The 22,791-nt window shown below is 51.9% G+C and overlaps 1 protein-coding gene and 1 non-coding gene across 11 annotated transcripts; both read right to left on the reverse strand.

Annotated features, from left to right (window-relative positions):
- Positions 1-246: 246 nt before the first annotated feature.
- MED24 (mediator complex subunit 24) lies at positions 247-22,161 on the reverse strand. 10 transcript variants are annotated; one of them, XM_070392954.1, is made up of 27 exons: positions 22,119-22,161; positions 21,516-21,705; positions 21,345-21,427; positions 14,664-14,702; positions 14,273-14,346; positions 13,692-13,924; positions 13,491-13,547; positions 11,975-12,086; positions 11,668-11,818; positions 11,300-11,413; positions 10,714-10,761; positions 10,216-10,298; positions 9,841-9,927; positions 9,289-9,400; positions 8,639-8,781; positions 8,079-8,116; positions 7,586-7,668; positions 7,078-7,256; positions 6,864-6,963; positions 6,356-6,531; positions 3,513-3,777; positions 2,983-3,164; positions 2,716-2,806; positions 2,339-2,438; positions 1,428-1,508; positions 944-1,092; positions 247-779 (listed from the first exon to the last, which is right to left on the reverse strand). In XM_070392954.1, exons 2-27 carry the CDS (start codon positions 21,643-21,645, stop codon positions 663-665), a joined length of 3,027 nt encoding a protein of 1,008 aa, XP_070249055.1. In that variant the 5' UTR covers positions 21,646-21,705; positions 22,119-22,161; the 3' UTR covers positions 247-662. The 10 variants fall into 10 exon arrangements, with proteins under 10 accessions (XP_070249055.1, XP_070249054.1, XP_070249056.1 ...); XM_070392953.1 differs by having other exon boundaries at positions 8,639-8,817; XM_070392955.1 differs by lacking the exon at positions 13,491-13,547.
- LOC138995269 (small nucleolar RNA SNORD124) lies at positions 7,735-7,836 on the reverse strand. The gene has a single exon (XR_011468587.1). It is a non-coding gene; the product is annotated as a small nucleolar RNA SNORD124 (small nucleolar RNA).
- Positions 22,162-22,791: the final 630 nt, after the last annotated feature.

The raw sequence follows: 22,791 nt of genomic DNA on the forward strand, positions 1-22,791 counted from the left end.
GCCAAAGCCTCACCCTTTTCAGAGAAAGTCTGACTTCTGGGGGTGGGTGTAGGCGGTGGTGGGCCAGTGTTGACTCGTTATCATCCCAGGGGGGGTCTGAGGAAGGAAAGCTGCTCCCACTGCCCTCCCTGCCCTGAATGAGTGGACAAACACGGGCCCCGAGGCCAGCCCTCCTCTGCTCACCCCACCCCCCACCCCCAGGATGAGCCTCTCCCGGCCACGGTCAGACAGAGACGCTGACAGAACTTAAAAAGGGATCCACAGGATCTTTATTTACAAGTGAGCTGACGTGAACGTCCCTCATGTGTTGCAAACATGTTTAAATACACAGATACATACATATGCACACTCCGCACCTAAGTGCCTCCTGGGAGGAGGCAGGGAGCACAGGAGCGGGTGCAGTGTGGTGCGGGGAGACCGTCCTGAGCTAAGGAGCCAGGCTGCTCACAGTCGTCAGGTGCTGGCAGCAGGGAGAGGAAATGATGGAAGAGATGGGGGCATCTTAGCAGCCAGAAGTCAGGGACGGGGAGGGATCTGGAAGCTGGCAAAGGGCTTACATCATGTGGATGTGAGCAATGATGCCTCATCTTTCCGCACTGTTCCCTTTCGAGGCGCCTGGGGCTAGACCCTCCCTGCGGGGCCCTGTGGCCATTCGAAGCCCCTCAAAGGGCAGCAATGGCCTTGGCAGCCACCTGGCGGCCCAGGGGCAGGCTGAGGTCCGTGATGGCCAGAACCACCTTGGGGCTGGACATGGCTGACACCTTCACCAGTTCCGATACCTGCCACAGACAGACAGACAGACAGCTGCTCACTGGGGCTCCCTCGTGGTGGGTGCGGTGCCTCAGGAGAAAAGAAGGCCCCCTCCCTACCCGGAGGGCTCACCCGCCGCTGAACCCCAACCTCTGCTGAGCTTGCTGCCCCCGTGTGAGCGGGAAGCACTCACGGTGGTAAAGGGCATGAACTGCAGGATGCTGCCCCGGCTGCCCTGCTCCAGGCAGTCCACACACTCCTCCATGAACCACTGCACGAACTGCGTGTGGGGGCCAGCCGTCCGCGAGCCCAGGATGGAGGAAATGAGCAGGAACAGGTTGGCTGTGTGAGGGCGGGGGCAGTGAGAAGAATCCCATGAGAAGGGTCTGGGAAGAGGTTAGACTCTGGGAGAAGGTGGGACCGAAAAGGGAAAGGGGAGCAGTGCTAAGACTGTCCCCCAAGATGGGGACACCATGAAGAGGAGATGTAAAAGGAAAATTGGGGGTGAGTCAGAAGAGGCACAACCTGGGAGCCCGGGGGAGATGGGAGACCTAGCAAGTAGGGGAGGAGGAGGGCGGAGGCAGGGAGATGTGACAGAGCAGGTAGGGGAACCCAGAGGCCCTCTTCCAGCTGTCGGGCCTGAACCCCCATTCAGGAGTGGGGGTGGGAGGACTCACCCAGGACTCGGTTCAGTGGGTCTCTCATGTTAACTGTGTGGAGCTGGGAGGCTGACAAGGAGCTGCTCATGGACCGGTCGGCTGTGGGGCCAATGGAGAGCGCTCAGGACCAGGCCCCTCTCCCGGGGAAGCCCTCACCCATCGGGCATGGAGGGCCCTGCCCAGGAGTCCTTGGGTCCAGAGTCACCAAGGGGCCCCAAAGACAGAGATCCCCAGAGGAGAGGGGACAGAACTAACATTGGCCACCAGGCGCCAGGCGCCTCTGCGGGCTGTACACGGACTCAGCAACTTAAGCCTCACATCTCCATTTTCCAGACGACGAAACCGAGATCAGAGATGCTAAGTAACTAGTCAAAGGTCAGGGGGGTTGTAGGTGGCAGACCGAGCATCTACCTTCTGCTCAAGTGCAGTGGTTCCCTGGTCCCTAGAAAGCCTCAGAGAAATCTCTAGAAACAGCAAAATGTAAGTGCCACAGAAGGAGCCCTGGGTAGGGACAGCGAGGGAAGTCGGTGGGGGAGGGCTGCTCTTCGGCAGGAAGAGTGGGGAGCAGCCCCAAGCCCCAGCCCAGGCCTGCTCCAGCCTCAGGGCCTGTTTCAGGGGAAGGAAGGTCAGAGCTGGTGAGTCAACGGCACAGACTGTGCCCCAGACAGTGGACTCATTGGTAGCTTGTGGGAAGTAAGGGGTGGGGAAGAGACAACCGTGTGCCCCTGGGCCTGGGCCGGGCAGAAGAGCTTCCACAGCAACCGGTCTCTCAGGGGGTGGAAACAGCAGCCGTAGATGACACAACGGGACAAACTCCTGCACACCCTCTCTGACCGCCAGCAAGAAGCCTGCGCTGCGGCCTCGCGCAGCCCACCCAGGGGACCGAGTGCCCAGGAAAGGAGCCGCTGCCCAGCCCTGTCCACACTCACCGGGACTGGAAAGGATGTTGGCATCCTCCTCATTGGAGCTCAGGAGGCGCATCAGCTTCGAGGGCTGCATGTCATCCAAGGGGAAGAGGCTGATGTAGTCCTGGGGGTGGGAACTCACTGTTACGGGAAGAGCCGAGTCCCCACGGGCCCCGGTCAGCACCTCCAGAGGGGGCTCCCCTCCCTCTGCCCTCTCCTCACCCCTCCAATCCCAGTGAAACCTGCTCACAGTCACCACTGTGGACGTGTGGCCGCCAGGCTTCCCGGAGTCAGGGAGCATGCCTGGCTGCCTCGGCCTGGGAGGGCGCCTCTTACCAGAAGAGGCTCAGGAAATGTCTGCTCAACAAACCCGTGAATAAGTGGATGGAGGGATCCCTTACCTCGATGTCTTCACGGTGTCTCTTCTTCTGGTGGGAAGATGCCTGTCCCTTGTGGGAGGAATAGGAACTCAGGGCACACCAGACGGCTAGCCTGGCAAAGGGTTCCAGGAAAAGAAGTGAAATTAGAGGGACCGCAAGGGGGGCTCTGTGCCCATGGTGATCAGACCCCATCTGACAGGGCCTCCCCACAGGCCCACTTCCTGGGTGACCCCAGGTAAGGCTGCCTGACTCAGGGCTACGGGAACTTGAAGCTCTGCAGGCTCCTACTTGGCGAGTGCGGTGCCAGGGGGGTCCATGAGGCTGTGCCACTTGGAGGAGTCGGTGAGCAGGCCAGGCAGGATGTGGCCCAGCAGGACCAGGGTCACCTGCTGCATGTCCAGGTAGAAGATGGAGTAGAGCAGCTCCACCGCCCGCAGCGTGTGCTCCTTCCGCGTCTCCTTTAACAGCTCCTACGTGGGCAGGTGAGGGGGTTTTTAGGAGCTGAGGGCTCTGAACGTGGGGCTCTGACATCCCTGCCACTCCAGCCGGGCTCTCTGAGAGGGCACGCAGGGAGCCCCAGCTGCTGCCCCATCCCTCCCTCTGCCCTGCAGCTCCCCAGATGGGGACCAGCCTCTATTCTAAGGAAGCTTCTCGCAGCACGGAAGGCACCTCTCCGAGAGGCCCGGCTGACCAGGCTAGCTGTTGGGAAGTCAGAGGATGGGACCAAGTTGGGTGCTGTCGGGCATGTTCTCAGGTGTCTCCTGGAGTCTGAGGACACCTGCTCCCCAGCTGGCCCACCCCCCACCCACCCCAAGTACCTTAATTAGGTTGTTGCAGAACCAGTAGACGCCTCCCATGTGCAGCAAGGTGTCAAAGATGTGGATGGAGCGACTGTCCACCCACCCCTTCTCCAGCACCTTGGCAAATATGTCTGTCAGCACCTCCTTGATGGGTCGCTTAGGGGGCAGCAGGTTCCAGTAGGGCATCGTGTCCATGCCCGTGGACGGGAACTTGATCTGCGTGGCCGTCTGCTGCAGCACGTCAGCACACATGTGCTCCAGGATCGAGCTCATGATCACCACCCTGGGGGAGGGGGAGAGAACTTGAGGCTCGGGCAACACGGGTTCAAGAGCTGGGGTTGGGAGGGCAGGGGAGGGAACTCCCAGGTCAGACATTTCCAAGGAGTTGGGTTACGGAAACATTCCTGGGTAATTAGCCCCATTCTATGCTAAGGGAGGAGACAAGAGGAAGTTGGAAACCCCTAGCAGACCTGACCTGGCAGGACTCTCGCTGCTGGGCACAAAGCCTATGGGGGGCAGGGGCGGGTATGCTTTCCTTTCCCAGGTTATCTAGCAATGCATTTGTATTTTCTCTCTCTAACTCCCCCCACCCCCAGGCCTGGCCTGCCAATTCCTCTGGCATAAGTAAGAACAATCACTTCCCTCTGGGCTGAGTGCTTAAGAGGGGTCCTGACCCAGGGCCTCCTACCAATGTAAACTTCCAGGACAGGGGCCCACGGGCTGCCCCACGGGACTCTCCTTCCCGCCCTTGGTTAGCTGGGCACATTTGAGTGTATATCCAGGAATTTTCTCGGGAAGAGTCTTCGACTCTGAATACAGACTGGGCCTGAGCGCTAACTGTTCCTGGAACGCGGTGGCTCTGGGAAAGTCCCTGTGACTTCTCAGAGCCACTGCTTTGACCTGCATGATGAAGCCACAGATTTCCCACTATTCCTCACCCAGACAGAGTCAGGGCTTAGAGCGGATTACATGAGAGCAAACATTCCATTCTTTGTGGAGGGAGGATGATGAGGGAAGAAAAGCAAGAGGCAAGGGGAAAAACAGGTGCGATTTCACAGGCCCTCCCCAACCTCCTTTCAGCTCAGTGTCCCACTTCTCCGTTGGAAGGCATCCTGAGGGCCACCCTGTGCACAACCTACCGACCGGTTCATGCTCATGTGACAGCAGCACTACTCGCAACAGCCAAGAGGTGATGAACACCCAAGTGCCCATCGACTAATAAATGGATAGGCAAACATGGTATGCATATACAAATAATGGAATATTATTCAGCCTTAAAAAGGAGGACATTCTGACATGTTCTACAATGTGGACGAACCTTGGGGACATTGTGCTAAGTGAAATATGCCAGTCACTAAATGACAAATACTGTACGATTCCACTTACGTGAGTTATCTAAAGCAGTCAAATTCATAGGATTAGAAAGCAGAATGGTGGTTATGAAAAGCTGGGGTGGGGACAGTGTGAGTTGTTGCTTAATGAGCACGAGTTTCAGATTAAAGATGGAAATGCTGGAGATCTGATTCACAACAATGTGAATATACAGCTCTGGCTGGTTTCACTCACTGATTAGAGTGTCAGTCCTCAGACCAAAGGGTCTTGGGTTCGATTCCCGGTCAAGGGCAAGTACCTGAGTTGCAGGTTGGATCCCCAGCCCCGGTTGAGGCGCATACGGGAGGCAACCAATCAATGTGTCTCTTTCATATCAATGTTCCCCCCTTCTCGCCCCACTCCACTTCCTCCCACTCTCTCTAAAATTCAATGGAAAAAATATTCTCGGATGAGGATTAACAAACAAAAATAATCTCTCGTCCCACTGTTATATAATAAATGAATAACATATATATGAAAAAAATATATACATCTTAATACTATTGAACTCTAACTTAAAAATGGCTAAAATGGGCCCTGGCCGGGTAGATCAGTTGGTTAGAGCATCGTCCTGATACGCCAATGTTGCGGGATCAATCCCTGGTCAGGGCACATATAAAGAAGCAACCAGTCCTGACCAGTTTGGCTCAGTGGATAGAGCGTCGGCCTGCGGACTCAAGGGTCCCAGGTTCGATTCTGGTCAAGGGCATGTACCTTGGTTGCGGGCACATCCCCAGTGGGGAGTGTGTAGGAGGCAGCTGATCGATGTTTCTCTCTCATTGATGTTTCTGACTCTCTATCCCTCTCCCTTACTCTCTGTAAAAAATCAATTATATTAAAAAAAAAAAAAAAGCAACCAGTGAATGCATAAATAAGTAGAACAACAAATTGATGCTTCTCTTTCTCTCCCTTTCTCTCTCCAAAATCAATCAACCAAAAATGTTTAAGATGGTAGATTTCATATTATATATATATTTTTTACCACAATAAAAAAAAGCTTATTGGATAGGTGAGTGAACCAACACCACTGAACTCAACATGGCTGAAGTCACCAGGGAGATTCTGGAAGCCCATGAGAAGCCAAGGCAGAAAAATGTCACAGAAGACAGCCAGGTGGGGGCTGAGGGGAGTGGGCAGGGCCAAGGTCTGTGAAATCTACAGATGGGCTCATAGTTTCTGGACAGTGACGCAGCTAAGACAATCGCGTTGTTCTTGTGGCAAGCTAGCTCTCCAGAACTCGACCTCCTTGAGGGCAGGAATCATAGGTGTTTGGGGTCTGTATTTCTGGGCACAGCAGGTGCCAGATAAGACATGAAACTGCTGCTGAGTCAGTGAGTGAATACGTGAATAGGAATGTGAGCGAGCAAGGAAGTGAGTGAGCAAGTGAGCAGCGTGTCTGGGAAGGTAAGAGGGTCAGATATCGGTTCCTGGAGGTGCCGTTTCGCACCACAGACCTGGAGCATTCCAGAAGGGAGGGGCGGGTTACTGACCTCTCATTGTAGAACTGCAGGGTGTTCTCACTGTACAATGGCCCCGCCAGCTGGCGGATCATCTGCAGCGACTTCTCCCGCTCATCCAGCCCCAGCATCCGCACGTGGGCCACCAGCCAGGCCACAGCGCACACTGCCAGACTGCATACCTTCCCCTTGATATTATCTGTGATTTTCTGAGAGAGGGAAAGTGTGACCGGGGCCACCATCTCCCCTTCCCTGCCTATCACCTTCCGCAGCCTCTGCGGCCGCTGAGTGCAGCAGGCCGAGCCCTGGGCCACACTCCACACCTCTTTTCACCACAAGTTTGGTTTTCCCAGTCACCTGGGTGGGAGGGAGCGGCTGGGACTATGATTACAGGGAAGATCAACATCCAAACAGGAGCTCCTGGCTTAAGGGTCTGCCTCCTTGTTCTTATGAAATATAACCACCTATCAAGGACTGGCTCTGTGTCCCAGGGAAGCGAGAAGGCTGCTGGAAAGGTGGGGGGGAAGGGGGGGCGCGCTACCTGGATGGACTCGAAGGCCAGCACCCCGTTCTCCCAGGCGTTGAGGATTTCCAAGATGGCGGCTGAAATGCTGAGACAGGCCTCGTGCCAATTCATCTGCCTGCGAGGGGGGGGGGCGGGGGGGGGGGAGAATCACCCGGGGAACGAGGGGTGGGCTGAGGGAGAGGGACCGGCACCCCCCACCGCCCCTGGGAGTGGGCGCCCAGGCACTGACACCAGCTTCATCTCGGAGGAGTTGTTGAGCAGGGCCACGAGGGACTCCACTTTGGTGGAGTCCGGCCGGAAGCAGGGGTGGTCAGGATTCAAGATTTTGCCCTCCTCGGGCATGCAGGTCTGGATCCAGGTCTCAAAGAAGGGCACCTCTGCTCCTGCGCTCGACTCAGACAGGATCACCTGGGAGAGGAGGCGAGTCACCAGCCGAGTGGGGGCACCTGCCCTGGTGCTTCCTGCTCCCATTTGTCGCCTGGAGAACTGGGGGCAAACCAGCTACAGGGAAAGAGGAGGGCGGTGCTGCCACCTAGTGGTCGGGGATACGGCACTGAAGGATTTGGGATGCGACCAGGAGGGCCTCTGCTAACTTCCATTACGTTCTCTGGGTGGATGCCTGATTTCGGCACCAAGAACCTGACAGGGGTGGGGTGGGAGGGGAGGGGTGACAGGGGGGAGAGATATGGGCTGTTTCCTTCCCTCTTGCCCCTCACCTGCCCGCTCTCCTCACTCACCTCGGAGCCATAGGTCTGGGCCACGTGGCACAGCATGAGGAAGGAGATGTCGAAGAGCAAGGCTCGGACGGAGGCCGATTTGGCTGTGAAGGATGAGAAGGCTGACCCGCAGCCCAGGGCAGGGCCCCACGCCCTTGTCTGGGTCAGGAGTCATCTCAGGGAAGGTCAGAGCCAGTGTCTCCTTCAAAGCCCTGGGGCTCAGAATCCTTTTCTTGAGTCTCAATTGGAACATCATTCCTTCCTTGGAATCAGACTCCCGATACCCTCTTTCCCCCCAACACCCAACCCAATCCTACGGGGGGACAAAGGGGTGGCTGTGGGAGAACCCTTTCCCAGCATCACCCTCTCAAGCCTGCCACAGGCTTCATGCGTCATCACGCAGGGGAGAAGAGCCTCCCAAGACCCACATAAGGCATCCTCTTCCCTCATGAGCTCTCCCCACACACCCGTCTCTCAGTGCCCATCGGGCCTGGGATGCGCAGAGCTGACTTACTGCTTTCTTCGCTGCCGTGTGTCGTGAACTCATTCAGACTGTGGAGGGAATGGAGAGAGGCCGCATCAACCAGAGCAAGGGCGGAGTGACGGCTGAGGGTGGGGGGCCACACCCACCCCAGAGCACTCACTAGTCCCAATTACAGGTCAAACTTAAAATGAACACCACTGCTACAGAAGAGAGAACTTCATTTTTAAAGATTCCCAAAACCTAGAGAATGGCTCACTGAACAGAACAATTTCTACAGTCAAATTCCAGGTTAACAAAAATACGTCCACAGAACCGGAGAGCCCCCGGTTAACGCCTGGGCGCACACAGAACCCCTCCGCGCCACCGTTCACCGCCTTGTCACCTCCTGCAACTCCTCCACGTCATCCTCAGCGGAAGAGCAACGAGGCCCCATGTCCAAAGAAACGGTCCTCCCCCAGGGTCTCCAGCTGGGATGCTCTGCCTTGGACTGAGCATCCCGGGAGACTCAGACCCCAGAGCCTCGCCCCATCCTGCTACTTCTTACTTCAGATATGCCGCCCCGGCCCTGGCCAGAGCTCGGCCTTCCTTACTTGATGAATTTCCGGGCGAAGGACTTAAGCTTCCCAGTGGCAGCGGCTGCAGCCAGCAACAAGTCCAGACTCTTCCCAGACAGCATGTGGCCCAGGACCCCCAGCAACCCCTCCGGGGACTTGGAGTGGTCTGCATCCATCGTCTGGGGACACGACAGGAAATCAAGTCCTGAAGAACACTGAAGACCCCCCCAGATACAGCCTAGCCACAGTCTCTCTCTCTGCATGTCTCCATTCAATGGTACACCAGGACCTGCAACTTAACCTACGTCTTTCTGATTCCAATCTGGAAAACAGTTTCTAAAATCTTATCCTTGCTCGCCAAAACCATCCCTCGCAACTCAACTGAGACAAGGGTGGCAGGACCGGGCAGGTGAGGTCCCTGCTGTGAAATTCTCCATTGTTTCTGCACAAGACGAGCTACGTGAAAGCACCTACCACAGTGCCTGGCTTACAAGTGATGCTCAATAAATGTTAGTTTTCAATGGCAGCTTCCCTTGCGGAAGGTCCCCCTTTCTCTACTTCCCAAGTAACTATGTATAGAAGCCAGAAGAGGGAGGTCTATGGCCTCTGTGTATTCATCTGGAAGTAGAGGGAAAACTGCAAAGAGGGAAGAGACGACCCTGGTGGCAAGGGACGGGCGCACTCACCTTGAGGATGTTGGTAACAGTGGGCTCCGCTCGGAGGATCAGCCCAGGATTGGGCTGGATGTTGGCGTTCTCTCCTGATTTCTGCTGGGGTGCGTGCTCCCGGTCTGCTGCACTGCGGCCATTACCATTCGGCCCAGAGAAGAGAAGAGGAACAGAGATAAGTCCCTGACGTGCTCCCTATCCAGCCCCAGGAGCAGAGGCACAGAGAAGGGGGAAGCACAGGAGAACCTTTGGTGCCATGGTGACACCTATGAAAGCGTATCCAATATCCAATCGCTTCCTTTGGTCATTGGTCATTACACCTGTCCTGAAAGTTCATTTAAGATTGGAGGAAGTTTTAGGATTTTGACTTTGATCACGAAGGAGGCTGAGAGTCAAAGCACAGTACCTAATGGGGCAAAACCCTAGTCTGCAGAAACCAGTGTCTCCTGGCCCCAAGCACCCGCAAGCCAAACTCTAGACAGGAGGGGAAAGGCACCCAGTAGCCCAGTCTGGACAGGAGAGAGGGAGAGCCAAGGGTGCTTGGACCGGCCCGAGGGAGCTCACACTCACCGCTTGGTCATAAGGTTGTTCACACTGGCCTCAGACAGAAGCCCCTGCTTCCTACATTCCTGAAGGAGGAAGTCTGTAAAGTCACAGCTGTGAGGGAGAAAGATGATGAGGGGACTGGGCCCAGAGCAGGGATTCCTGAGGGGCAGCAGCAAGGGTCCCAGCCCGGGATCCTCCCTCCCCCAGGATAAAGAACGTTTGGAGCGCCAGAGGGAAGGGAGAGGGGAGTGGGGCTCGGGCATTTGGCAACTAGGAGGCTGTTGCCTCCTGCTCCTGCCAAGGGGGCGAACAGTAAGACAGTCCTTTGAGGCGTATCTGGCAGGAAGAGCAGTGGGAGAGCTCAGGACACTTCCCCGTCGAGTGCAGGGGAGTTCGTACTTGCAGCGCTGGTCAGCTTTGTCCAGCAAGGGTGTGAGCTTCAGCAGGAACTCAAAGGCACAATTGACATCTTCGGTAAAGTCCTACAGAGAGCCAGAAATGCCCTCTGGCTTCTCAGTCTTCTTCCCCACCCACAGCCTGCGGCAGGCTCACAAGGACACCGCTGGATAGAAAAGCCTACAAGTCGGCCGTGCCTACCCACTGGCTTCCAGTGACTACAATGGGGGGGAGTTTGGGGCATCGCCCTCCATGGCCACCCGGGTCCTGATCATCTCAGGCAACCCTGCCTCCTGAGCAGCCTGGCTGCCTTCTCTCTGGAGACTGGGCGCCTGTGTGTGGTGCACGCAGATGCTCAGGTGCATACACACTCCCCTTCCCACAGGAACAAGGACACATTCCTGCCCAGTTCAGCGACTCTCCCCTTGCTCTTGCTTCTCCAGGGCAGAGACAAGGATCTACCTGCTCCTATGCCCCCTCCATCTCATTTCTTCTACTCACCTTGTCCCCATGAGAGTATTTCTTCAACTTCACCAAAACCTGTGGAATCTAGAGGATGAGGCAGGGGGAAAACAGGAAGCACAAGTTTTTCTCTTTCACCCAGAACTGAAGGCACCCCCTCCGGCCCCTGCTCTGGGCAGAGAGACAGGAACACCCCTACCCTGAAAGCGAAAGCATTCTAGAAGCCAAATCAGAAAGCGACAGTACCTAAGTGCCCGGTGCCCTCAGCCTACAGGACACAGGGACCCCCCATCTGCTGGCTCAACGAGGAAATGCCATAAGCAGAAGTGGAGTCCTCGCTTCAAGGACTGCGGCCTGCTTCCCTGGCTCCCGTGACTGCCCTGTAGGAATCTGGCTGAAGATGGAGCTAAGGAGCACCTGTGTGCTAAGACACAGCAGGAGCTGCCAGCGCGCTAAATATGGCCCTGGGACTCTGAGAAAAGAATCGATGGGAACTAGTGCTGGGGGACCTGGCAGGCTGGGCGTGACGCCAGCGGGAGAAACACGGGCAAAGGCCCAGGGAGTCGCTGCTTTTCCCGAGGACCATCCCTAGACGGGCTCTCCTGCTGCTCCAGGTCCCAGGTACCTTGAGGAAGGTGAAAGCTGTCCACTTGAGCTCCTCCGTACCCTCGGGAGACTCGATGAGGCCCACGAGGCAAGCTTTCCAGATCTCCAGGACAAAAAGTGGGGTGGGGATATGCTGCAGGAAGACCCAAGGCAAGGCCTGAGAGGGGCCCCATTCCCCCCTTCACCTCTGCAGGCCCCCGGGCATCAGGCTGGGTTACAACTGGGAAACAGGGACGTCAGGTAAGTTGGCAGAACCGTACAAGACTGGGAGTCACTTTCCCAAGAATAGGAGAAACCCCATGTCTCCCAGAAGGACCAGAGAATCCTACCTCTTGCACACAAACGGTCGCCGCCTTGGAGATAGAGAGGCAATTCTGGCCCACCCACCTGCATGCGCTTCACCATCATCAGCTGCTCCACCAGGGGCTGGGTCTCGCCTGTCAGGTTCATGGTGCCCTCAAGCAGGACCAGCGCGTGGACTGTGGGGAAGCCAGTTTTGTTCGGCTGCTCGGAGTGCACGGACAGCATCGTGGGGATGCTGAGGGGACAGATCCACAGGGGGTGGCGTTTGGTGAGCTGGGAAGTGTTGGAGAGCAGGGGGGAGCAGAAGGGTCGGGGCAGGTGCCACACGACCCACCCCCACCCAGGGCCTTTCCCCTCTCTCTTTCCCACCATCGGCCTGGGAGCTGGGTACCTCCTAATGAGTGTGCCGCACTGCTCAGCCTGGCTCCGGAGCTGGGGGTTGCTGAGATTGGCCAAGATCTCCCCAAGCTTCAAGAGAGAATGTTCAATAGCTGTCCAGGAGGCTGGTGGAGAAAAGGAAATGCAGGAACATGATGGGAAACAGAGGAGAGGGAGAGAGTAGCCCCAAACTCCTTAACTTTGGGACCTCCTGGGCCCACAAAACCACGCAAAGGAGGCTTCCCGGGAGGGTGACATGGGGGCTGGGGGCCTGGGGGCAGCATGTGCTGTTCCTAAAAGGAGGCTGCACACCAACAGTGAAGCCCCTAGAAACCAATCCCAGAAGCCTGCCTGTAGGGATGCGTGCAGCTGACTTTAGAGACAGGCTGTGGCAGAGAGGCAGGGGTGGGGCGGGGAGGGGAGTCCAGAGGCTGGAACAGAGAGGTGGCCCCAGATCACTTCAGGAGTGTGCCAGCCTTACAAGTAGCCAACACTCTCCAACTCAGACAAGCTGGACTCCTACACCTCCTTCTGTATCCTCCACCCTGTCTGGGTCTTGGCTCTAGCTGTCCTCCCTTCGGAAATGCCCCTCCCACACATCACCTCGCCAACTCTCACTATCCTTCAAGCCTCCCTTCAAGCCCCTGCGGCTTTAACAACTCACCCAACTGGTCCAACCCACTGATCTCTCCTCAATGCCTGAATTCATGGTCTATACTGCATGATTTAGCACTTAATTATAAGTCACTTATCCTAGTTACAATTCCAGAGGGTCAATTGATGAAGAATGGCACCAACTAGCCCATTAACCTATATGTAGCATGGGGGAGGTGAGACCTGAGATCCATTAAGCTAAATATTCATTCATTTTGCAGCCAGTAAACATTTGTCAAGTGCTCAAGATAGGTAAGAAACTGTCAACATAGCCAATTTTCACATCATGGTCACCTTTCCATACTTTACCCAGACAATAAAATATATTTTGGGAAGTAATAAATATACTAAGCCTACAAGTTCTTCAACCAGGCCTTGAAGACCTGGAGGTAACCCATTCTAGCATTTTCATTGTTGGAGAAATACAGATCCTCAGTGGTCCCAAGCCACAGCAAGACTGCGGCCTTTGGCCCTGCGTCCGGAATATCAGAACCCTCCCTCCCACTAGGTGATCTGTCTGATCGCAGGCTCTGGAGAGTTCCAATGTTTAACGTGTGCACTTGAGTCGAGAGGTGTACGGCCCAGGAGGCCTGGCAGCAGACAGGCATCATGTCTACAGGACGTGTTAGGCAACGCTCAAACACAGTCATCTGTTTTTCAGATGACCAGTAACGTGGAGACAAACACAAGGATGGATCACGTGCTTGCCTTGTCCTCTAATTTTTTCCACGTATATTGCACACTAGTCTTGCTCCCCACTGGCATGTATACTGGTTGAAGGCAGGGACCCTGCCACATGCTCCTTCAGCAGCCCCCCACCCCCCGCCCCCAGCACCTGGCAGAGTGCTGGGCATACAATAAGGCTCAGTAAATACCTGTTGGTTGATTGGCTCGGGTGCCACCCTGCCCAAGTCCCTGGGATGTATGCAATGCTTATGGGGAGAAAAAAAAGGAAGTGGGATGATTTCAGATCCTCCTGGAAAAAAGTGGGATGCCATCCTGCCTCTCCCCTCGAAATTAAAGAACCGGATATGGGAGCAGTGGCAGGTGGGGCTCAGGGGGACGAGGGGACATACAGGCCTCCTCTAGTTTGGCGATGTGGAGCAGGGCCCGGTTCTTGGTGCTGCCGAGGGTCTTCTCCAGGCGCTGCAGGCACATGGCAAGCTGCTTCTCCCCCGCAGCTGGAGTGCCAGCCTCCAGCCCCTCCTGGAGCCGCTCGGCAGAGGCTGCAGTGCAGCGCAGCAGCCAGTGGAGGGCGCTGAGAAGGGCCCGGCACAGCCCGATGCACTCCTCTGCTTTGCCATGACAGCTACGGGAAAGGATGCAAAATCTGTCTCCGCTCCAAAGGCTGAAATCTGACCCACACCAATGTTCCCAGAGGGCCTGGCACTCCCTACGAGGGAAGAGAGTTGGGAAGCTAGCAAAGTCCTAGGGAAGACAGCCCTGTTGATTTCCACTAGACAAGATTTCAAACGAGCTACTCCCAATCAAGAAGAGGCATTTTTGTCCTAAGGACGAAGTGGAAAAGGATGGGGATGGGTGGGTGTGGGTGAGCAGGGGGGAGAAGTGTGGGGAGCCACAGAGTCTCTCTACTTGGAGCTTCTCCTTTACACTAAGCTAATGCTGGAGGCTGTGAGCCCCTCACCCCTGCTATTACCTTAGTCGGTCACAAAACATGTCCATGATATCTAGCAACGCCTGGACACACAGGTCACGGGAAAAGTCATCAAACTGTGGAAAGAACAGAGGTGACGCTACAGTCAACCCCTGGTCTCACACGAGGCAGATGGGACACTCATCTTTCCTCCCACCTCAGGTTTCAGAATGGGCACCCCTCAACATTGGAGATTGGCTAATTGCCAGCCCCTGCTTCCCAGGATGCTCTCCCTTCCAGGGAAGGGCAGCTAAGCCAGCCAGAGGCAGCGTGGGCTGCCTGTCCAGCCTCCGTGGCCACATGATCAGAGCATTCAAGGAGGTGGGGCCCCCTCCGTCATGACCGTATCTTTTCCCCTGGCCCCCACCCAGCCTCTGGGTAGCTATGATCATACCTTACTGATAGCTGTGAGGACAGAGGAGTAGGACACCATCTGGAGAGAAAGAAGAAAGATAAAGTTCAGACAACCGGTGTTCCACAGTTGAATGGAACAAGCGCTGACACTTCAAGTTGCGGCAGCTCTCCTAAAACCTCAACCCTTTCAAGAGGCCTCCTCAGCCCACTAAACAAGGCAAAACACTAGGCATTGTCTCCATTCCTCCCTCTATCAGACTCACCGCAAATGACATCATAAGCATGAACCCATTCAGAAGATGATTTGGGGCATTCAAAGGTGCCATGTGTCACTGTCCACTATATAGAGTCTAACTGACTGCCGGCGGACAGGAGAATGGTTATGTTCCTTTACTCCTACAACTTCTATCAAGAGTGATTTTGCCCTAGCCAGTTTGGCTTAGTGGATAGAGCGTCAGCCTGCGGACTGAAGAGTCCCAGGTTCAATTCTGGTCAAGGGCATGTACCTCGGTTGTGGGCACATCCCCAGTGGGGAGTGTGCAGGAAGCAGCTGATTGATGTTTCTCTCTCATCAATGTTTCTAACTCTCTATCCCTCTCCCTTCCTCTCTGTTAAAAAATCAATAAAATATATTTAAAAAAAAAAAAAAAAAAGAGTGATTTTGTTTGGACAAGAACAGCCTGGCTGTCATGGCTCAGTGGTTGAGCATTGACCTATGAACCAGGAGGTCATGGTTTGATTCCTGGTCAGTGCACATGCTGGGGTTGTGAACTTGACTCCCAGTGGGGGGCGTGCAGGAGGCAGCCAATCAATGAATCTCTTTCATCACTGATGTTTCTCTCTCTCTCTCTCTCTCTCTCTCCCTCCCTCCCTCCCTCCCTCTCTGAAATCAATAAAATAAAAAAGAACTGGAGACAAGCACACATTTCTTGCAGTGACTAGGTAGTAAGTGAACCTTGACATTGGTAGTGAATTCCACTCTTCACCTCTTACTCATTTTCCTAGGAGTTATTCTCGAGGACTCCACCAGGGCACCTTCTCTGATCGACCCCAACCTCCCACCCAAAGCTGAAATATCCTCTGTGCTCCAAGTAACCCCCTTGTGCCCATCACTGCACAGCTGGTGCCTGCTGCCCCCACCGAACTAGAAGCTCTGTGAGGATAAGGAAGCTTTTACTCGGTGACCCATGAACTTGTTGACAATGTTTATAGAATGAATAAGTAAAAACACACCCTTAGATCAGCATTTCCCAAAGTAGCTTCTAAAGCTGCACTGGACAATAGCGATGCCATTAGCCACATGTGGCTTTTTAAAGTTAAACAGAATTTTAAAAGGTATTATTGTTTCTCTAGAACCCAACCTGGGGCCCAGCAGGCAGTAGGTTCTCCGTAAGTTTTTATTGTTTTCGACCGATGAATTCTCTTTCATGATTGATGTGTCTTTCATTATGATATCTAAGATGTCATGTAACTAACATTCTGGGGGGGAAATTTACCTTAAAACAAATTTCTATTAGTAAAACCTACTTATTACCATAAGGTCAGAGATATAATTCAAAAGAAATAATTTGTCCACAAAAAAATCTTTTAAGTTGTCATATTCTAAAATAATAATAATATATAGCATGCTGATAAAATGAGTAATACTACAGAAAACAGTCACAATTGTATACTCAAAATTAGTGGCACAATACACCAAATAAAAAAGCAAAATACAATGACAGAAACTGTCAAGATAATTAGTTACCTGCCTTGTGGGTTTTCTTCACTAGAAAAATAGAACTTTCCAAAGACTTAAGGAGAAAGCTAAGTCAGCCTCGATGACCTTAGTAGGGTGAACTTAGTAGGGCGATGCCTTTCATGTCTTATTTTCCTATAATTTGAACAGACTGCTCTCTGTTCAGACATCTTTAACAAATATTCTTGGATTAAACAGGTGCAAAGCACACAGAAGACTTAAATACACAATTAGTGTTTAGTGCCACTCTCAGCAGGACGCACTGTGAAGCCAACGCTGGTGTCTGACAGTGATCAGAAAGTTGGGTGCCTGCCTGGGCAGGATGACCGTAACGTTCCAGGCGAGTGTTTGTTTATTTATAACTGATGTCCCCATAGCAAGAGCTTGGCAGAGAACGGAACCTTGTTGGATACCAACCTGAAGGGGGAGCTGGATGTCCCCACTAGAAACAGACCCCAAACTACCAGAAGAGACACCCCCAATTCTGCATGTTCTGAAGGATGTCATTGGTTACATGTTTATATGATCTCCAAATTCAGGATTCTGTTCAGTAAATTTTTGCCAACAGTATCAATAAGGCACTTCTACTCTAGAGACCTAAAAATACTTTCCACATGGTGAACTGTTTTAACAGCAGGATTTAACCTATTCCAGTCTTAATATATCCATCAACGTAGGAGCGCTAAACTACCAGCAGCCCAGGGACGGAGACGTCTGTGTGGCCACTGCACACCTCGCCAGCCCAGACTGACCCACAGCTGCTCTCTAGTCTCCTCTGCTCTTCATAGTCAACACCCCAGCTGCTCCTCAGTACCTCTGTGAGCACAGCACTGGACCAAAGAGCCTCTTAACTCTGAAGGAAAAATAAATGACTAATTTTGCACAGCACTTTGGAAGTCATGAAGGTCTTCCATGTACATTCATTTCTGTTACTTCAGCCTCTTTATCCCTCTTGCTTTTCCCATCAGTGTTTACACATCTCAAGATTCTTCTATTTTTAAAGGAACTTCCCGCAGACCTCCCACTTCCAATTAACCATCACCCTCTCTTCTGCTCCTCACAGGCATAAGAGTTCTCTCTACTCTCTGTCTACCTCCCCACCTCCTGCTGGCAATTCAACCCATTCCAATCACTTCTGTCCTTCCCACGGCATGAATCCTCTCATTAAGCTCATCAACAAGCTCTTGTTGTTACACCCCATGGACAGTTCTCAGTTCTGATCTCAATGACCTCCCAGCAGCGTCTAACACCAGGAAACACCTCCTCATTCTTCAGTCCTCTCCTTCCTCCTGTGACTTTTCTTGAGACCACGCTCTCTCGCTTTTCTTTTCTTCTCTCCTCGCTGACCCCTTCTTCTCAGACTCCTATAAGGAATTCCTTTCCTGCGTGTGTTCCTTAAATGTGATTGGTTCGTCAGGAATGTGGCTTGGTCACTCCCTTCCTTGCTCACTCTCCACACTCTCTGGGCAATCTCACCCATGCCCACAGTTTCAATTACCATCTGCAGAGGATGACTCTTAAATCAACAGCTCTAGTCTAGGCATCTCCTTCTGAGTTCCAGACATGTATGTTCAACTGCCTACTCAGTATCTTCTCTTTGATAGCCCATAGAGCCACCTTAAATGTAACAAGGCCAAAATCAAACATGCCATCTCCACCCCTCATCTGCACTCCAAACCTAACAGTCCTACTCTACTCCCACTGTCTTCCTACGATCCCATCGTTCAGCCAGTCCTCCAAACCAGAAACCTAGACACTACCTTGGATTTTTTCCTCTTTCACACTTCTCCTCCAGTTAATCACCAAATCCGCTCTCCATGCCATTTCCTAACTTCTTCTTGAATTCATCTTTTTTTAAATATGTTTTTATTGATTTTTAGAGGGAGAGGGAGAGAGAGAAACATCAATGGGAGAGTGAAACATGGATGCACACCCCCTATGGGGGATTAAGTCTGAAACCCAGGCATGTGCCCCAACCAGGAATCAAACTGGCAACCTCTCATTGCACGGGACGATGCCCAGCCAACTGAGCTACACTGCACTTGAATTCATCTTTTTTTTTTTTTCCTGCTGCCATTTCCCAAGTTTTTTATTTTTATTTATTTTATTTTTTTGTTAATCTTCACCCAAGGATTTTTTTCCATTGATTTTTAGGGGGGGGGGGGGGGGGAGAAGGAGACAAGAGAGAAAGAGAAAAAAACACATTGATATGGGAGAGACATATGGATTGGTTGCCTCCTACATTCACTCCGACTGGGGCCTGGGATTGAACCTGCAACCCAGGTGCCCATGACCGGGAATCGAACCCAAGACCCTTTGGTTTGCAGGCTAATGCTCTAACAGCCATGGTTGGCACTTCCCAAGTTTATACTAATATCATCTCTTTCCTGAATTACTACAATAGCTTAAATTAGGGGTTGGAAAACTAAGGCTTACAACCTAAATCTGGTTTATCCACCTTTTTTGTAAATAAAGTTTTATCAGAACACAGGCATGCCCACTTATTTACATATTATCTAGATCTGCTTTCAAGCTATAATGACAAAACAGTGGTGTCAGAAACTATAAAGCCTGCAAATCAGAAAGTATTTACTCTCTGGTTCTTTACAACAAAAATATTCCAGACTAAATCGTGTCCTTGACTTCTTACTCCCTTTCAACCCATTCTTCAAACTACAATCCAAGTGATTTTTCTAAAGTTAATCCACAAATTCCCTAAATCCACAAAGTCAAGGAACTCCCAATCAAAATATAATAGGGTTTTAAAAAGAACTTAAGTGGATTATAAAATTTGTCTGGAAATGAAAATGCCTGGCTCAAGAAATTTTTGAGAGATAAAACTATGGGAAGACTTGCCTAGCCAGGTATCAAACATATTATAAAAGTACAGTATAAAACAATAAAGTACTGGTGCAAGAAAAGACCAATATATCAATAAAATAAACTAGAATGTCAAGAAATGGAATCCTGTCTATAAGAAAATTTAGGCTAGGACAAATAATGGTCTATTCAATAAAGGTAGTTGAGCCAACTGTCCATCTGTCTGAAAAAATATATAAACAAACTTGGCTCTCTGTTTCACACTGCAATAAATTTTAACTGTGTCAGAGAAAAGAAACATAAAAAATAAAAGTGAAGTGTTGGCAAAAATTAGAGAAAAATATATTTTGATCCTTGGAGCAGGCAAGCCCTTATGCAAGACAAAAGCCACATAGGAAAAAGGCTAAATCTGGCAACAGATGCATTAAAAACTTTTGCATGCCGCTCTGGCTCGTTTGGCTCAGTGGATAGAGCATTGGCCTGCGGACTGAGGGGTCCTGGGTTCGATTCTGGTCAGGGGCACATGCCCGGGTTGCAGGCTTGATCCCCGGTGGGGGGTGTGCAGTAGGCAGCCGATCAATGATTCTCTCTCATCACTGATGTTTCTATCTCTCTCTCCCTCTGCCTTCCTCTCTGAAATCAATAAAAATATTTAAAGAAAAACTTCTGCATGCCAAGAAAATAAAAATCACAAACTTAAAGGTGACAGAAAGAAAACTGAAAACATATATAACAGATAAAGATTACAAGATAGATTTTTTAAAATATATTTTTATTGACTTCAGAGAGGAAGGGAGAAGGAGAGAGAGATAGAAACATCAATGATGATAGAGAATCACTGACTGGCTGCCTCCTGCACGCCCCTATTGGGGATCAAGCCCAAACCAGGGCATATGCCCTTGACCGGAATCGAACCTGGGACCTTTCAGTCCACAGGCCGACACTCTTATTCATTGAGTCAAACCAGCTAGGGCAAGATAGATTATTTTAAAAGACACTTAAAAATCAGTAGGAATTCTTCTTGGAATGATGAAAATATTCCAAACTGATTGTGGTGATAGTTGTACAACTCTGAGTATTCTAAAAACTAGTGAGATATATACCTTAAATCGGTAAACTATTTATATAATACGTGACCTATAGCTCAATAAAGCTGTTACCAAAAAAAATAAAGAAAACAATCTAACAATAGAAAAATGGGCAAATGGTACACATAAGTAATTCACAGAAGATATGCATATAAAAATATGCTCAACATCACAATCATGGAAATACATAATATAACATGATGTTATTTTTTGCTTCTCTGGAAATAAATCTGTAAGATTCTATCCAGCACTGGCAAGTATGAGTGGAAATACTGTCAAACACTATGTACAGTCTTATCAATCTGCCTGGCTAACTCAACATTCATGTCTTGGTTTGAACATCGCATCCCTCTGATTGCTCAGGATGGATGAGGTGCCCCTTCCATGGACTCCCAGAGTACCCTGTCCCAGCCACATCATAAGCCTATCCTGGGACTGATGGCTTATTATATCTGCACTAGAGGCCCAGTGCACGAAATTCTGCAAGGCGGGGGTGTCCCTCAGCCTGGCCTGCAGCCTCTCGTAATCCGGGACCCCTCGGGGAATGTCCAACTGCCAGTTTAGGCATGGGATCAGGCCTAAACTGGCAGTCGGACATCTCTCTCGCATTCCGGGACTGCTGGCTCCTAACCACTCACCTGCCTGCCTGCCTGATCGCCCCTAACCACTCTGCCTGCCTGCCTGATCGCCCCTAACGGCCTCTGCCTCGGCCCTGCTGCCACAGCTTTGACTGGAAGGACGTCCAGAACGTCGTTTGGCTGTCTGGTCTAATTAGCATGTTACGCGTTTATTATTATAGATTACCCACTAAATTCTTTGGGTGCTGGGATCAGACCTTGTTCACAGCCATATCCCCAGGGCCTACAGCACTATCTGGCACATACAAACATTCGTGAATATTTACTGTAGAATAAGTTAATGAAGTATTATTCTTTCCATGAGAAAACTGCGGCTCAGAGAAGTGATTCTGGTATATCCCAACCAATTCACCTGGACAGGATATGAGCCGACAACGGTACTCTATGTCTTTCATATCTTCACACCCTCACCCTCTGGAACCGGTGGGGCCGTTTACCTGAGAGCTAATGGCATACTTCAGGTAGGACAGGATGAGAGGATTGGGGGAAGGTCCGATCATGGCCTGCTCCAGCAGTGCTTCTGCAAGAGGAATCACAAAGTAAGACCCTGTGGACACAACTTTCCTGGGTGTAGCCCTCCCATCCTTCCTTCCTATTTCACTGGAGACCTGCTAGGTTGAGAATGTCCCACGTGGCTCCTTTGGGGAAGAATTTCTTCATGTTGATTGCCCACTGGTAGTCACTCCACCGCTCCTTCCAGGCTTGCAAAATGGCTTGCTTCAGGTTCACCACCTTCATGATTGCACGCTCAGGAAGCGGGGGCCGGTGGCGGGCAGCTGGGAGGCGGGAGAGACCGAGCTAGAAGGGGAGAGGAGATGCTGGGGAAAGAACGGGGGGGGGGGGGGGGGGGGGCGCGCAGACGTGAATACAATGGAGAAGCTACAGGGAGATAGGGAGATTTGAAGGAGACAGAACCAAAAGGGAAAAGAGGGGGAGCGGGTGGTAAGGATCCTGCCAGGCTCTTCCCTCCTGGACCACCCTTTCTTAAACTAACAAGGGTGTCAAAGGGGCTTAATACAAAGAGTAAACAGGACAGCGAAGGGTTAAGCCAATTCTGGTCGCCTAATTACTCCCTCAGCTCTGGCTCCGTCCCTCAGCAGGCACGACCACTCCAAATCTGGACAACACCCCCATTTCCTCCATCTTCCACAACCCTGACACTATAATTCCCTGTTTCCTTTTCATCCACCACCGCCCCAAATTAAGCCTACCGGAAAACTTAGTTCTAAAACCTAGGCATCGCCATTTTGGCACGCATCAAAGAACTAGTTTTCTATTGGCTGGGGGCAACATACATGAGCTAATGCCGCGAGAGACAGGTCACGCCCGCGAGGTCTTCTGGGAATTGTAGTTTCTCGGACTGAGCTAGCGTGGAAGATAGCCCGCCTCGCTTCTCTCCTTTAGAGAAGGACTTGTAGGAGCTAAGGCATCCATCCCAGTGGGGAGGGAGCGAGGGGGAGGGGGGGGATGAGGGGGGGAGGGGAGGGGGGAGGGCTCTCGAAAGGCCGCTCGCAATCAGACCTCGCCCAATGACGTCACTGCCGACTCGACTCGTTATTTATTCTGCCACTCCTTCATTACCCGCTAGTTAGGAAGCACAACAAGGGGGTGGCGTTCTCTTAGCAATATGTTTCTTCTTTCCTGGCATATTTAAACAAAAATTATTATTTCCTAAACCTCTGAGTCTACTACCAGAGTTCTCATTTCCACACTTGTGTTCCAGAGGCCACATTGAGGCTTGTCAGTTACACACATCACCACCTCACCCCCAAATCTGGCAGTCCTCCCAGAATCTTCTGGCTTTGCAGACTGCTTGAATACCAGGAGACGTAGGGGGAAAGTGAGGAGGAAACTGAGGTTAAGGTTATCAAAAATAAGGAAAGT

The sequence above is a fragment of the Myotis yumanensis genome, unplaced genomic scaffold (assembly GCF_028538775.1).
Source record: "Myotis yumanensis isolate MYYU_CA2020_CCGP unplaced genomic scaffold, mMyoYum1.0.hap1 SCAF_16, whole genome shotgun sequence".
Taxonomy (NCBI): domain Eukaryota; kingdom Metazoa; phylum Chordata; class Mammalia; order Chiroptera; family Vespertilionidae; genus Myotis; species Myotis yumanensis.

Bases quoted from the DNA above. Each gene is read 5' to 3' on its own strand.
- MED24 (XM_070392947.1), bottom strand. From the start codon at position 21,645: ATGAAGGTGGTGAACCTGAAGCAAGCCATTTTGCAAGCCTGGAAGGAG. The intron at 14,347-14,663 runs GTATGATCATAG...TTCTTTCCACAG, and splicing joins TCCTCACAGCTATCAGTAAG to TTTGATGACTTTTCCCGTGA. The intron at 6,532-6,863 runs GTAGCGCGCCCC...TCCCTCTCTCAG, and splicing joins TGGCCTTCGAGTCCATCCAG to AAAATCACAGATAATATCAA.